Source organism: Suricata suricatta, chromosome 3 (genome assembly GCF_006229205.1).
Source record: "Suricata suricatta isolate VVHF042 chromosome 3, meerkat_22Aug2017_6uvM2_HiC, whole genome shotgun sequence".
Lineage (NCBI taxonomy): Eukaryota > Metazoa > Chordata > Mammalia > Carnivora > Herpestidae > Suricata > Suricata suricatta.
Genome location: NC_043702.1, coordinates 99,642,145 through 99,656,957, shown reverse-complemented (window position 1 = coordinate 99,656,957; position 14,813 = coordinate 99,642,145). Strand labels below are relative to the sequence as shown.

At 53.1% G+C, this 14,813-nt stretch overlaps 1 protein-coding gene across 1 annotated transcript in view; it reads right to left on the bottom strand.

Moving 5' to 3' along the window:
- Positions 1–14,813, bottom strand: part of GLI2 (GLI family zinc finger 2) — a 178,338-nt gene that overhangs the window by 47,703 nt on the left and 115,822 nt on the right. The window contains exon 2 of the mRNA XM_029933330.1: positions 12,581–12,686. Within this exon, the coding sequence (XP_029789190.1) occupies positions 12,581–12,686 (106 nt within the window). The remainder of the gene's footprint in view (positions 1–12,580; positions 12,687–14,813) is intronic.

Below are 14,813 nucleotides of genomic sequence, written 5' to 3'. Positions count from 1 at the left end.
TATGAAAAAAGGCACCTCCCTACAGAAATGAGCAAAACACCTCCACAGGCACTTCACAAGCAGGAAACATTATCGGGCAATAAACAGACGAAAGGGAAACAAAAAATCCAAATCACAGGAGACCAGAATTGTGGCAAAAATTTAAATGTTGCTGACACTGCCCTGCTAATGAGGACGTGGAGAGAGCCGAGCTATCAAACCCTGGTGGAGGCAAAACCTCCTGGGAAAAGTCTGGCAACATCCAGCATGAACAGGCGGGCACCCTATGACTCAGCACTTTCATTCGCAGACACACGTTTATTTTAAAGGACAGCCAGCCACGGGATGGTGCAGGAGCGATCACTGCAATCATGTTCAAAGTCGCGAAAACAGACACATCCTGGATGCCTGTCAATACCAACTGCTTCGGAGTAGCGAGAATTCACGACCCAAGAGCCCCATGCATTAACGGGTGAATCTCTGGAACATAATTCGACTGGTGAAAGTATGTTCCCAGCGAACACACAGTGATTCTGTTTATATCAAGCACACAGAGCGAAGCTGAACAATGTGTTGTTATGGGAATCAGACATAAAGTGAACCCAAATCCCAGAGCATAGTGGGAGTGAGGGCACCTGAGGCAAGACAGAGGGGCACACGGGACCCTAAAGGTGCCGGCATGTCTCCAGTCTTTGCGCTGGGCAGGGAACCACAGGGTGTGATATTATTACTCTGTCTCTTTTTTCTTTTTTTCAGAGAGAGAGCTGGGGGTTGGGAAGGACAGAGAGGGAGAGAGAGAGAGACAGACAGACAGAATCTTAAGCAGGCTCCATGCTCAGTGTGGAGCCCAACACAGGGCTTAATCCCACGACCCTGGGATCAGGACCTGAGCTGGAATCAAGAGTCGGACACTCAACTGACTGAACCACCAAGGCGCCCCTCCTCCTTATGTCTTAACCATGTGTTTGCTTTTCCTTTTGTACGTCTGCAATATTTAATAAGCCTAAATCTTCACTTGATCTTAGCCAAATGGCCGAGAAGTGATAATAAGCCTAAATCTTAAAGAAGATGGCCGGCTTCCGGTTAGAAGTAGGCCGAGTGGATGGGGGCTCTGTGGTGGGAAGCTGAGAGACCGCAGGGCCGGTGATGAACTTGTGTGGATGGCTGGGAAGCCTCTGGGGGCTCTGTGGGGGTCTCCCTGTCACCCACTGGGCTTATCTTGGCCTCTCCATCTGTCTGCCGACCAGGCTCCCTCCTGGCCAGCCCTAGCCCGTCCGATAGGCCTGCTCTGCGGGCGACACACGTCTTTACACACATGCGATCCATTCGACCCGCCGCTCACCCTGTTCCCAGACCCGCACACTCCACCAGACCTCTCTGAGCCGGCAGTCTTCAGCTGTCACTCCCTCGGCGGAGCCGTAATAAAGAAATCACTGTTTTCAGCTGACAAAGAGCAGATTTCTCACTAAGTAAACACTGATGTTTTGGTAGGGAAATTAGGTTATAAAACTGCACCGACAAAGGAGGCCATACACATGGACTTGGTTAAGATCTAGCCACACAGGCAACAGGGGTTAATTCAATTGCCCACCCTTTATCACATGCCCCCCACCCCCCGCCCTTGGAACAGAAAGATATGAAGGTTATCAGCTTTTTCAAACATAAAAACCAAAAAGCATAAAAGACAAGAGGGAAGTATCAAGGAGACTTTTTTCCTAGCAAAGTGATGACTTGGACAGAGCTGGGGAGGGGGTGAGGGAGAGGCCTTGGATTTGAGCCATGTGTTGGGGGTTGTGGGGGTGGGGCAGGAACACAGCTGGCCGGGGCGGAGGCCCTCCGGGAGCCGGCCTGCATCAGGCCCTGTCCAGGTGACCCATGCTGGGGTTACCCTGTGGGTATGTGAGGCCTTTGTCTGTAAGAACAGCCAACCTTGGCGGAGCCCAGCTGAGCTGAATCTTCCAGAAAGTCACGCTTCATGGGGCCTGTCCTATCACAGGGTCAGGGGGTTGGAAGGGGAGTTGTGGCGGGCAGGCGGCCTCCACACAGGAACGTCCTCCACGGTGAGAATTCCTCAGCTCTGGCCTGGCCTGCCCGAGGGGCGTGTGGCATTTCCTTTCCTGGATGCCTGTCAAAGCTACATGGATCATTCCAAATAGTTTAGAGAAAAAGTCTTCGTAGAGGTGGGTGTGCTGTCAATTTGTACCAAATTTTGAGTCCATTTGCCTGTGCACGGACACGGGCCCCTCTTTCATATCGGCATCTGTGTCCGCCTGGGGGGGGTCACCCCGAAGAGACTGCAGAGCCCCACGGCAGGCCGGGGCGAGGGCTGAGGTGGGGAGAGGCGGGCCGTCAGTGCTTCCCTCCTGCCAAGTGCTGTCCATTCCTGGTTTGCTGGTGTCGGGGCTCTCCTCACCCCCTTTCTATCCCACCACTCTGTAACGGCCCCATTGCTCCTCCTTCCCCTCCAAGACCATGCGATGCACGAGAGGCGGCAAGCCCGGGCCTCCTGGGCCTGTAAGCACAACACTGGCACGAGGCTGGCACATCCTGGCCACATGCCCTGGGGGAGGGTCCCACCTCAAAGGCCAATCTACCCCCAGAACTGAAATTTTACTCCCAAAAGTGGGGCACCGGGAGGGCTCAATCGGTTAAGCGTCCGACTTCTGCTTAGGTTGTGATCTCACAATTTGTGGGTTCAACCCCTGTGTCTGGTTCTGCACTGACAGCTCAGAGCCTGGAGCTTGGAGGCCGCTTTGGATTCTCTGTCTCCCCCTCTCTCTCTGCCCCTCCCCTGTTAACTCTTTCAAAAATAAATACACATTATTTGCTTCATTCCTCCTGATTTATTCCTTTGGTTGATTATTGTTCTGTTCCCATCTTTGGCAGCAGGGATAACCCACCGTAGCCTTAATATCTGCAATGAGATGTCACTCCTTCTGTGATGACAAGCGTGGCTCAGAGCAGGGCTCAGGATGGAGCGCCAGGTCTCACACCCTACCTGGGTGATCTTGGGAAGCTCTTACATGCTGGGAATCTCTGGTTTTCTGCTCTCCAAAATGGGGAGAATATCACTCACCTTACAGTGTGTTGGGGGCACTGGATATGATAACACCTGCCCAGCTCCCAGCAGGAAACTGGGGTGCCTTTACTTCCGGTGAGAACACGAGGGTGAAGAGAGTGAATCACTGTCCAGGGCTCACGATGTACTAGGGGCTGTTCTACGCGCTTGACACACTCCCACTCACCTAATCCTCAAGCCTGCCCCATGGGGTACTGTTGTGTCCCCACTTTATTGATTGATTGTTTGATTGAGACAGTGAGAGAAGGGGAGGGGCAGAGAGAGGGGGAGACAGAATCTGAAGCAGGATCTAGGCTCTAAGCTATTAGCACAGAGCCCGATGTGGGGTTTGAACTCATGAGCCGTGAGATCATGACCTGAGCCAAAGTTGGAGGCTTAACTGACTGAGCCACCCAGGGTCCCTGTATCCCCATTTTAGAGACGGGAAACCAAGGTTCACGGAGGTTAAACAGCCAGCCCCAAAACATAAAGGGTGTAAGTGGCATAGGGAGGATTTGAACCCTGGCTCCGCCCCATCCTGCCCCAGTCCTGGGGGTGTAGGATGTGCAATACCTAAGACGATGTGGGAGAGAAAGTGGGACAGGAGAACAGCCAGAAAGACCACCTCTCAACCCTGTAGGACTTTCCCACCAGGAAGCCCCTCCTGGACACCCGCTTTGTGGTCCCTCCTCCTTTCTGTGCAGCAAGATGTGCTCCACTCGCAGGGCCCTTCCTGCCCTGGCCCGACCACACGGGCTCTCTCCAAAGCCCAAAGCCAGGCAGCAGCTCTTCTGCAAGGGGCCAGCATTCAGCAAAGATCAAAGAGGCTGGCTTATCAGACACGCTCCTCATTAAACTTTTACAGGCCAGATTCCATTATAAATGAGCTGGCTGTCCCACACCGCAGAGCACGTTCTGGGAGCCGGGAATCTGAAGCTCTTGGAGCCAGGAGAGTCTTTACCAGCAGGGTCCGTGCGGAGAGGGGGCCGCTAGGGACAAACTGCCCAGGTTCCAGTCCTAGCTTTGCTACTTGCTAGGAGGATGTCACTAGAGGAGGCGGTCAACCTCACTGTGTCCCAGTTTCTCCACTGAGCAATCAAGAGTGATCATGTTGGCTTCTTTGTAGGGTGCACATGACAGTTAAATGGTATAATCCAAAGGGCGGCACCCAGGCACCTCAGTCAGCCTGCCCCTGGCATCTTGCTGCCCCCGGGGGTCTCGAAAGGGTCACTCACATCACCTTGGGCCAAGCCACGAGGAGGCTAGCTCCACAGTTCTCTGGGCCATCTGCCATCCCAAGGCTCTGAGGAAGAGGTCAGCCCCCTCGGGTTTTCAGGAGTGCTCCCTGGAGAGAAAAGGACAACTGGGACCCCAGTGAGGCAGAGGATGAGGCCTCCGTGGGCCCACCTGGCATCCCAGCCCCAGAAGCCAGGCAGACCTGCCCTGCCAAGCGGACGCTCTTCTTTTGCCCACAAATCTCTGAAAAGAAGTACGCACATTTGCTGAGGGAAGGGAACATTCTCTGTGAAACACGAAGCTGCTCCTCCAGGAACCGTGAACCTGGTATGTTGTGCCAGAAACCAACAGGAATATAGTACTGTCTTTCTGCCCCTCGGAGACTGGCTGAGGACAGGGCTGTCGGGGCCCCGGACAAAGCCGGCTGCACGTTCATTAATCTCACGACGAGCAGGTGCGGTCTTTACAACATACTGACCTTGGAAAAAGCCATCTTCAAATCCCTCCAGAATAGAAAGTTCAGGAGCTCGGCCAGCACCAGCAAGGCAGCTACTTAACAAGCACACCAACAGAGGGGCTAAACGTCCCCATTAATATGCAGTCACGAGGATGAGGTGGCTTCAGACTTCCTTAACAGCTCTCTCAGGGGTCTCTGGATAATTTGCAGGTGACAAAGTGGGCGGATGATGGTGGAAGGCGCTGGCCCTCGCCCCCACCAGCTGGTGTTTCCTCTTTTCTTAAAGTACCTGGGCGGCATGCTGACTTCACGTGAATTAATAGCTAAGCCCCAGAGCCATCTGTTCCTAGCAAGAACCCCCACCCACCAGACTCTTCTCTCCTCGTCTGTAAGGTTGGCCTTGGGCCGTGACGGCTGGAACCCTGATCACCAACTACAGCTCCGGATCGAGTGACCCCAAGGGGAGTGACTGGTGGTGGTCAGCTCTAGCATCTAGGCAGGTACTGTGGGTCATGGATGCCCGAGGTCAGGGACGGAACCTGGCAAAGAGGAGAAAGAGACTGTCCTTGTGGTTGGGATGATGCAGCTGCCCTCATTTCAGAAGCTCACCCCCTTCTGCAAGCTGAGAACGTGCACAGATTTAGGTCCACTTATGGGGGCTGCATCTGTGAACAGGTGATAAAAAGGAGCCTGGGGATTTTTAACACTCCATACTTTGAAGCCATGATCACTGAGACGCAAAGCCCTATGGCCTGCTGATTTAGGACTTTGGAAAGCCCACGCACAGCCCTGGGCCCGTTTTCTTGGGTATAAAATAAGCAGGGTGGACTTCGGTGGCCCCCCTAGCTCTGGCCTGTGGGTATCTGTAAACAAATGGATTCCCAGTCCTCACCTTAGCCCAAAAGGACGAGCACTTCTGGGCTCGGGCCTAAGAATGTGCATCTTTAAGACACACCGGAGTTCAGATTCGCAGCCAGGGTGAAGTGCGGCACGAGACAGGCTGGAAGCAGCCAGCACTGGTCCTCTCTGAAGGCCCAGGGCTGGGCTGGGATGAGAAGGACCCCATGGGCCACACGGGGAGTTGAAGGGTGACCCAGCCTCCTGAACCAGGAAGCTTCTACCTTCTGCGACAGAACACGGGTTGGTCCTGACCTAGGGCAGACAGCACTCCTGCTTGTGGGACTGCATACACGGTACAAATGGGGAGCCCCAGCTGGAGACCCTGCCATGCCGTGCCTCAGCCTCTGTCCCCCCTATGCCTGGCAAGCTTGCTTCCAAGGGCCTGGGGCCAGGAGGGGATCCAAAGAGGCCCCCTTTCCCACCAGCAGTCATGAGGCTCTGGAAAGTCATAGGGAATGTTTGCGCCCATTGACTGGCAGGCCTTTTCTCCTCGCCCTCGAGAATGGACGCTTGGACACTCAGTGGCTCAGTTGGTTGAGCGCTGGACTTGGGCTCAGGTCATGATCTCACAGTCTGTGAGTTCAAGCTCTACCTTGGGCTCTGTGCTGACAGCTCGGAGCTTGGAGCCTGCTTTGGATTCTGTGTCTCCTTCTCCCTTTGTCCTTTCCCCTGCTCTCCCTCTCTCTCTCTCTCTCAAAAGTAAATAAACATTTAAAAAAATAAAAGAAAAGAAATGCTGACTGGCAGTCCACAGACAGTGCCAGGTACTCTTCCAGAGCCCCCTGAGCATCAGCGAGCTGTGCAAGTCCTGCTGTGGGTCTGCACCTCCGCGGGATGGGGAAAGTGGTTGTGTCAGGGTGGGGTGCGGCAGGCATCTGGGAAGGAAGCCGTCCAGCCAGGCTGTACCAGCCAGCTTTTCACAGGCTGAACCCTGTACCCGACTCTCCCCTCTGAGGCCGCCTGTGGGAGCAAAGGACAGCCAGCCTGGCCCCTGCTCATCTGCCTGGGACATGATGATAGCTCAGGCAGGTCCCTTTGTTGGGTTCCTCCACTCCTCTCCATCCCCTAGCTGCTCCTGCAGGCACCCTGGAGGTCAATCTGATCACCACTTCTCACTCCTGGTACCCAAGGGGATAAAATCCAAAGTCTTTGACTGGGAGAAAAAAGACCCCACCCCTCCCCGTCCCCAGGGTTACTTCTTCAGTCCTATTTCCCGCCTTCTTAAGTCACGGCCACCAGACAGAATTCTCTCTGAAGGTCATGCCATTGCCTGCCTCTGCCACAAGGTCCCTTAGCCTGTGATGAACCACCCCTGCCCCCATAAGCAAATGGAAATAGCAGCTGTGAGAATATTCAGCCTTAACATCTATTGAATACTTCCAAACTCTTCTGTTTTACTTCTATGACCCCATTAATTCTTTTTTTAAATATCTTTTATGTTTTTTATTTATTTTTCAGAGAGAGAGAGAGAGAGAGAGAGAGAGAGAGAGAGAGAGACAGCATGAGCAGGGGAGGTTCAGAGAGAGGGAGACAGAATCTGAAGCAGGCTCCAGGCTCTGAGCTAATGTCAGCACAGAGCCCGATGAGGGGCTTGAACCCACCAACCATGAGATCATGACCTGAGCCGAAGTCAGACGCTTAACCAACAGAGCCACCCAGGCGCCCCATATGACCCCATTAATTCTTAAAACAACCCCGTAGATGGGGTAGGAGCTATTATTACACCCTATTACAGGAGAAATGGAGGCTAACTCATTCGGGTTGGGAAGCTCTCCCAAGGCTGGTGAGCTCAGCGCTGGAGTTCAAGGGCTGGTAGGCCGGCAGGGCGGCCCAGCGGGAAGTTGAGGGACACAGGCGCGGTAGAGCCCTGTGCCCTGAGCCCGGGCATGCAAGGCGCCCCACCGCCGGGCTGTGTGCGTCGGAAGAGCCCATGGGCAGCGGCCGCTGCGCGGAGCCGCAGTCGAGGCCCCCCTCCCGCCAATGAGAGATGACACCGCACCTCATTTGCTGCGCAACCTGTGTGTAATTAGACACATTTGGCGCCGCGGAGTAGGCGTGGGCTGCAGCCACGGCTTGATGGATCAGGCGCTCCACAGCGCTCCGACCGCATTAATCACAGAAGCCGGAGCCACCAGGCCAGTTTTTGTCGCGTAAGCTTAGTCCTGTTTCCCGCCTGAGGCACCGGTGAGGGCGAGGGGCGGGGTGGGCTTTCCGGGGGCCCAAGGCCAGCCTGCCTCTGGCCTGGGAGGGGACCGACCATCCTGAGGAGAGTGTAGAGCCCTTGGAAGCCCACACCATCACTTGGGTGTTAATCAAGAGAGTCCCCCGCCCCAGATGGGGAGGGGGCACCATTGCAGCTCGGATCACAGGAATCGATGCCCCTCTCCGAAGCTCAGCACCCGCGTCTTACAGGGCAGTGGGGAAGGGGAAACCCACACAGCTCCCCAGCCTTCCCGACAGAGCCTGGCCCCCACTCCCACCCCAAAGGCCCCGCAGCGTTGCTGACACCCATTATTATATTGTCCTGGGTGATGTCACACTGGCCACTGGGGCTTGGGGTCCCGAATAAGCCCCAGAGACATTTATGCCTTAGTCCCTGGAATCTGTGACTGTAACCTTCTAGAAGGGAAAAGGCAACTTGCAGATGGGATGGAATTAAGGGTCCTGAGTGAGGGAGATTATCTTGGATTACTGAGTGGGCCCGAAAACCCACCACAGAGGTCTTTATAAGAGAGGCAGAGAGAGAAGAGTATCATAGAAGAGGAAGAGGGATGTGAGGACAGAAGCAGGGGAGAAAAGGCCGTGTGACAAGAGACAACGGTCAGTGGCTGAGGTTCATGGTAGCCTCCAGAAACTACCAAGGACAAAAGGATAGAGTCTCTGCTGGCATGTCCAGAAGGAACCATCCCCGCCGATACCTTGATTTATTGTGGACTCCTGGCTCCAGGACTATCTGAGAGTAAGTCAGTACCGTGTTACATCGCTGGGTCTGTTATGGCAGCGACAGGAGACTGATGCCCACCTGTCGGGTACCAAGTCTAGTGAAAGAGTCATCTGGGCCAGTGAGTGACAGACAAGGCCATTTCCACAGGCCCACTGGCCTGGCCAGACCTCCCCAGCTGCCTGCCACGAAGGCCTTCTGCTTCTCTGGGTGCTCTGCCTACACCCCGCCCCTCACTGGCCAGGAAGGAAGCAGGTCCAGAGAGGGGACAGGACTTGTGTCCAACCTAGGGCCGGTGAATGACAGAGCCTGGAGAAGGCTCAGGGGGCATCTCCTAGTTCTCCATCAGCCCCAGGGGGCCGGCACTGGGGGCTCCCTCATCCAGTGAGGGGCCTTGCCTACAGCAGCATTGCTGGGGGGCCTGTTAAACACCAAACATGAGCCCCGCCCTAGTCTCTGATTCAGCGGTCTGGCCTAGGGCCTGAGAATCTGCATTCCTAACAGAGGCTGCTGATGGTGGTGGTCCAGAGGATTGGGGAACCACTGACCTAGGGGCTATGTGCTTTCAAGAAGGAATCTGATGGGCCTGTCCAGGGGACTGGTGGTTATCTGTGCCCCCAGGAGAGAGGCCAGAGTGCAGCTGAGGGCCTGGGCTCTGGAGGTTGTAATTAGATTTCTAAGTCTCCACTCCCTAAGTGGGCAATCCCGGTGGTTAGATACTTAGCCTCTCTGTGCTGCCTCAGTTTCTTCTCCTGTAAAATGGGATGATATGAAATGCCTGTCTTGGAGGGTTGAGAGGGTGAAGGGAGATGAGAACACGAACTATTTATAACAAAGCTTGTTGAGGAGGTCGGAATTATTATGAGAAATAGCAGTTGTCAATGGTAGGGTCTTATTATAGCTCTGCTGTGGTCACTAGGTTTGTGGGGACTCATGAGCCAAGGTCGTCACCTCACAGTGCTTTGACCTTGTGTGGGCTATGCCGCCCGTGTCTCTGACCGGTGCTGGGCCCCTTGCAGGGCACGCTTCCCTGCAGGCCTGCTTTCTCAGGGTCTGTGTCACTGAATGAGCCCAACCTGTCTCAAGAGCAGAAAGTCAGCACCTCCCACCCCCTCCCAAAGAGGGACTCAGCTTCCTAGATTCTCCTTCGATTCTCAGAGGCTATGGACTGAGCAATTTTCGAGTGATTCATTAGCTCCAAATGTGTGCACCCCCATAAGCTAGCTGCCAGAGCTGTGGCCTCAGCCCCTCTGGCTGGAGGGGCCGAGAGGTGGGCACAGGGCTGTGAGGGCCCCGTCACCTACCAGGTGGACTGACAGCAAGCCTCAGTCACTTGAGAACCGGCGACACACACTGACATGAAGTGAGAAGTTTCCAATATTTGAAAGACCCAGGAGACAACTTGAGGGTCTCCCAAAGCCCAAATCTGGGGCCACTGCAACCACACAAATACAGTGACAACAGAGTATAACTCAGAATAACCCAACTATCTGGGCATTTATTTGGTAGAAACAAATAATCAAAGAAAGAAAGAAATGGGGGAGAAGGGACTCTTCCTTACAGGAGAATTTCAGGTGACAAATGTGGATGGAATGATGGAAATGGAAAGTCACCATTTGGCAAACACTAGTAACTTCTGTTTCTGTCAGGAACTGTCAATGGATGTTACAGTTAGCGGGTGAAGATGGGAGGAGACTCAGGATATTTACATATTACCAAAGTATCACCACCCCAGATACTTATTACTTACAAGGGGACCAACTTTAAAGCCGAGAAACCCAGCAGACCTCCCCTTAACTAAGTGATCTCCAGTGATGAGGAAAATTAACACCTCCAGTGACAAGTATTGCTATCACATGACTCCTGACACGGTGTACTAGGAAGGGCACAGAACCACTTTCATGGTATTATACCCTGAAATGCATATTCCAACTTTTCTGAAGTTTATTTATTTTTGAAAGAGACAGAGATAGCATGAGCTCAGGAGGAGTGGAGAGGGAGAGAGAGAATCCCAAGCAGCACAGAGCCTGACACCCAGCTCGAACTCATGGAACGGTGAGATCAGGTCCTGAGCCTTAACCAAGAGTTGGACACTTCACCAACTGAGCCACCCAGGCACCCCTGTTCTGAATTTAATCATGAGGCAACTTCAGGCAAGGATCCCAAATCAAGGACATCTGCACATTTTGTACTGGCCAGTCCTCTTTGACAGGGTCAAGGTCATGAAAGACAAGAGAAACTAAGCCACTATCCCGGATTAAAGGAGGTTTGACTGCTAAATGCAAAGGCTGTATCCTGAACAGGGAAAAAAAAAAAAAAAGAAATTAGTGGGGCAACTGAGGAAATGTGGATAAGATTGACAAATTAATGACAGTGTGTCAGCCTCTGGTCACGTAAGATGTGACCAGTAGAGGAGCCCAGCAGAAGGGATGATGGAAATCTTTGTACTATTTTTGCAGCTGTTTTCACCTGCCTGAAATGATCTTAAAGTAAAAGCTACTTATTTTAAAAAAGAAAAGAGAAGGGGCGCCTGGGTGGCTCAGTCAGTTGAGCGTCCGACTTCAGCTCAGGTCATGATCTCACGGTTCCTGAGTTCAAGCCCCACATCAGGCTCTGTGCTGACAGCTTGGAGCCTGGAGGCTGCTTCAGATTCTGTGTCTCCCTCTCTCTCTGACCCTCCCCTGCTTGCGCTGTCTCTATCTCTCAAAAATAAATTAAAAAAAACATAATACAATTTTTTTTTTTTTAGAAAGAAGAGAAGTCCCAGCTTGGCTCTGTCTTGGGGAGGCTGCAATGGTTGCCCAGAAGCAGGAGGCGGGACCTTCTCGGTCATGTGCCTCCTGACCCGGAACAATGCTTGCTTTGAAGATGCGGAGCACTCGGCCAGCATTCACTGACCTCATTCAGACTGGAGCTGGGAGAGGCAGCAACTAGGGTTTGTCCTCAGTGGGTGGAGTGGGTGGCGAGTGCACTCACTGAGCAAACACTGACCACACACCTAGTCTATACTGGCCGTTGGCAGTGGGGCAATGAGCGGGACGCCTGGAGCCTGCTGAGGGGCAAGTGTGAAAATAGATCATCCTGGGGAAGCGGCCCCTGCTTGGGCTGGGGATCCCGGTGCCCCAGGAGGAGGGTGCATTCCAGGCAGGTAAGCAGTAGGAGCAGAGGCTTGGGGACAGCCATGTGTCCTAGAGCCATGAACAGTGACTTGGCATGGACGAGTGAGGCGGCTGGGTCTTGGAGGGGCCCTGGGGCCACTTGACCCTTTGCAGTGGGCTCCCTCCAAGACAGGTGTGAGGAGCAGCAGAGACGGTGGGGGGCTAGGGCGAAGGTTCCAGCCTCTCCTCTGAAAGCAGAATGGATGGGGCTGCGTGGGGCTGAGTCTCTGGTCACAAAGACCAAGAAAAGTGACTTTAGCTCTAGGCTTCGAGGCTCAGGTGGCAATAAAGAGGGACAGGATTAGGTCTAGTATGACAGCACTGGGTCAGGACCCTTCTACTGGAGATCTCTGAGCAGGGAGTGGGAAAAGACCCCAAAGTATAAAATGGAGCCTGGGCTTATCGTCAGGGTGATTCTATAATATTCTATACTGGGCCGTGTATAAAACGGCGCTATGAATTATTATCCTACAACAACATATAACTAAGGTCACTGCACTTATGGAGGGCCTCTGGTCTAGAGGGGAGTCCCACTGCCTGGGGGGACACAGAGCCTCAAGATGCTATGGATACACCAGGCCAGCCTGCAGCCTTGGAAGTGGGCATGTGCAGGGCCAGCGGGGCCTCCTCCTGAGGGAACCAGAGTGGCTGGGTGCCTGCATCCCACATACGCATTTGCACAGGGTCCCGGGACAGTGCACTCCTGGGTGGCAGAGGTGACTGCCAGCTCAGGACAGCGCAGATCAGGAACTCCAGAAAGACAGACGGATGCATGACAGGTGGCTGAGGCTGCTGGCCTCCTGGGTGACAGGTGACCGCATGCCGGGATGGAGGGGGAGGGCAGAACTTACCCGTGCACGCCGTGGACAGAGTGGGGCTCATAATGGTACCTTCCCTCCTGGTGTCTCATGTCAATCGGTAAGGGAGCATGGAACGGTGGCAAAAGGTGCTGTGGCACTGTGGAGCAGGAGAGAGAAACAGGCCTTCAAAAACTTGTCCCCTCCCTCAAAAAGCAATTTTCAAAGGGCTTTAAAGCTCAATGAATTTCAGAGCCAGAGTAGCCAGGACAGGGGCTCCGCGGTGCCCTGGCTATCACACACCCACGGAGGGGGATGAATAAATAATCAAAGTCAGGCCGAGAATCCTACATCTTTCACATAAAAGATCCCCAACTGCGCTCTTGACAAAGACAAGCAGCTAAGCGCTCTTTGAACTCGGGGAGATTACAGGCTCAGCCGCAAATCAGGGCTGACAGAGCTGACGGGCTGCTGCCCATCTTGGCCGCGGCTGCGTGTGGCTCCGGCAGCCCCCGGGTTACAGCATCCGGATGCCGCAGTCACCCCGGCTGGAAATATTTATCTAGAACCATCTGTGAAGCCGGGCCCGCTCCGGGCTGCGGCCAGCCTCAGGAAGGTGAAATTCCACTGACCGCGTCCTGCCAGTGGCCAACAGTGGACACCTGTGTGGGTGTCTCCGTATTAACGACTGACCCCGAGTGAGCTGCCGGGTCCCCTCCACGATGCAAACACCAACACGTGCACAGTGCTTCCAGGCTGTGTCTGCACTTGGCCGGCCCTCAGCAAATCATCACAGTAATTGTAGGAGCTCTTTGCTTACTTAAAAAAAAAAAAAAATTCCTGGGTACCCTGGAGGCAAACATAATTACAGGCTTTAGGAGAACATGTCTCTTTAAAAAGTAGGTAGACCGGGAAAAAGGCTAAGAAGGAGAGATTTCTCAGTCAACTCTTATTTGGGCTGAAGGCCATGGGCCAGTGGGAGTGTGGAGTCTGAATCGCTGAATCTTTGCAAGAAACAGGGACAGGGTAGGGGCGTCTGGGTGGCTCATTCGGCTAAACATCCGACTTTGGCTCAGGTCATGATCTCATGGTTTGTGGGTTCAAGCCCCACGTTGGGCTGTGCTGACAGCTCGGAGCCTGGAGCCTGCTTCTGATTCTGTGTCTCCCTCTCTCTCTGCCCCTTCCCTGCTCACAATGTATCTCTCTCTCAAACACAAATAAATATTAAAAATAAAAAAATAAAGAAATGGGGACGGGGGTTGATTTATATGCGCACAGGTCAGCTGACTGCCCAGCCCACTGTAACGCGTGCATACACAGGATTCTGCTAGCAGTTTCTGTGCACACACACTTGGGTGCTGTGCTATAAGCACTATGAATTCCTTTCTCTTTGCAGTGAAACATATGTAACATAATATTCACCCTCAGAACCATTTGTAAGTGGATACAGCTCAGTGGCAAACATAGATTCAGACTGCTGGACGTCCACCTGCCATTTCCAGAACTTTCCCATCTTCTCCAGCGGAGAGTCTGTTCCCATTAAACACTAACTCCCCATTCTTCCTCCCCACCAGCCCTGGCAATCATTTCCTCCTTTCTGTCTCTATGATCTGACTACTCTGCATACTTCATATGAGCGGAAGTCTACAGTATCTGTCCTTTTCTGTCTGGCTTGTGTCACTTAGCACAATGTCCTCAAGGTTCATCCAGTGTAGTGGGTGTCAGGGTTTCCTTTTTCAGGGCTTAATAATATTCCAGCACATGGCTGTACCCCATGTGGTTATTGTTCATTGGTCAATGAACACTTGGATTGAACACCACGAGTTATTTTTTTTAAAGATCTTTTATAACAATTTTTTTTAATGTTTATTTATTTTTTGAGAGGCAGAGAGACACAGGGTATGAGTGGGGGAGAGGCAGAGAGACAAAAAGACACAGGATCCGAAGCAGGCTACAGGCTCTGAGCTGTCAGCACAGAGCCTGATGTGGGGCTTGAACCCACAAACTGTGAGATCATACCTGAGCCAAAGTCGGACGCTTAACTGACTGAGCCACCCAGGTGCCCTGAAGATCTTTTTTTTTTTTTTTTAAGTAATCTCTATGCCCAACGTGGGGCTCGAACTCACAATCGGGAGGTCAAGAGTCACGTGCTCCACTGACTAAGCCAGCCAGGCACCCCACAAACATCATTGAATCCTTAAAAGAAAACTTCTTTCCTGAAATTGTAACCTTAATCTTTACATAATCAAGTTTATCCTTGTCATTCCAAGCTCCTGGCACCTTTCAC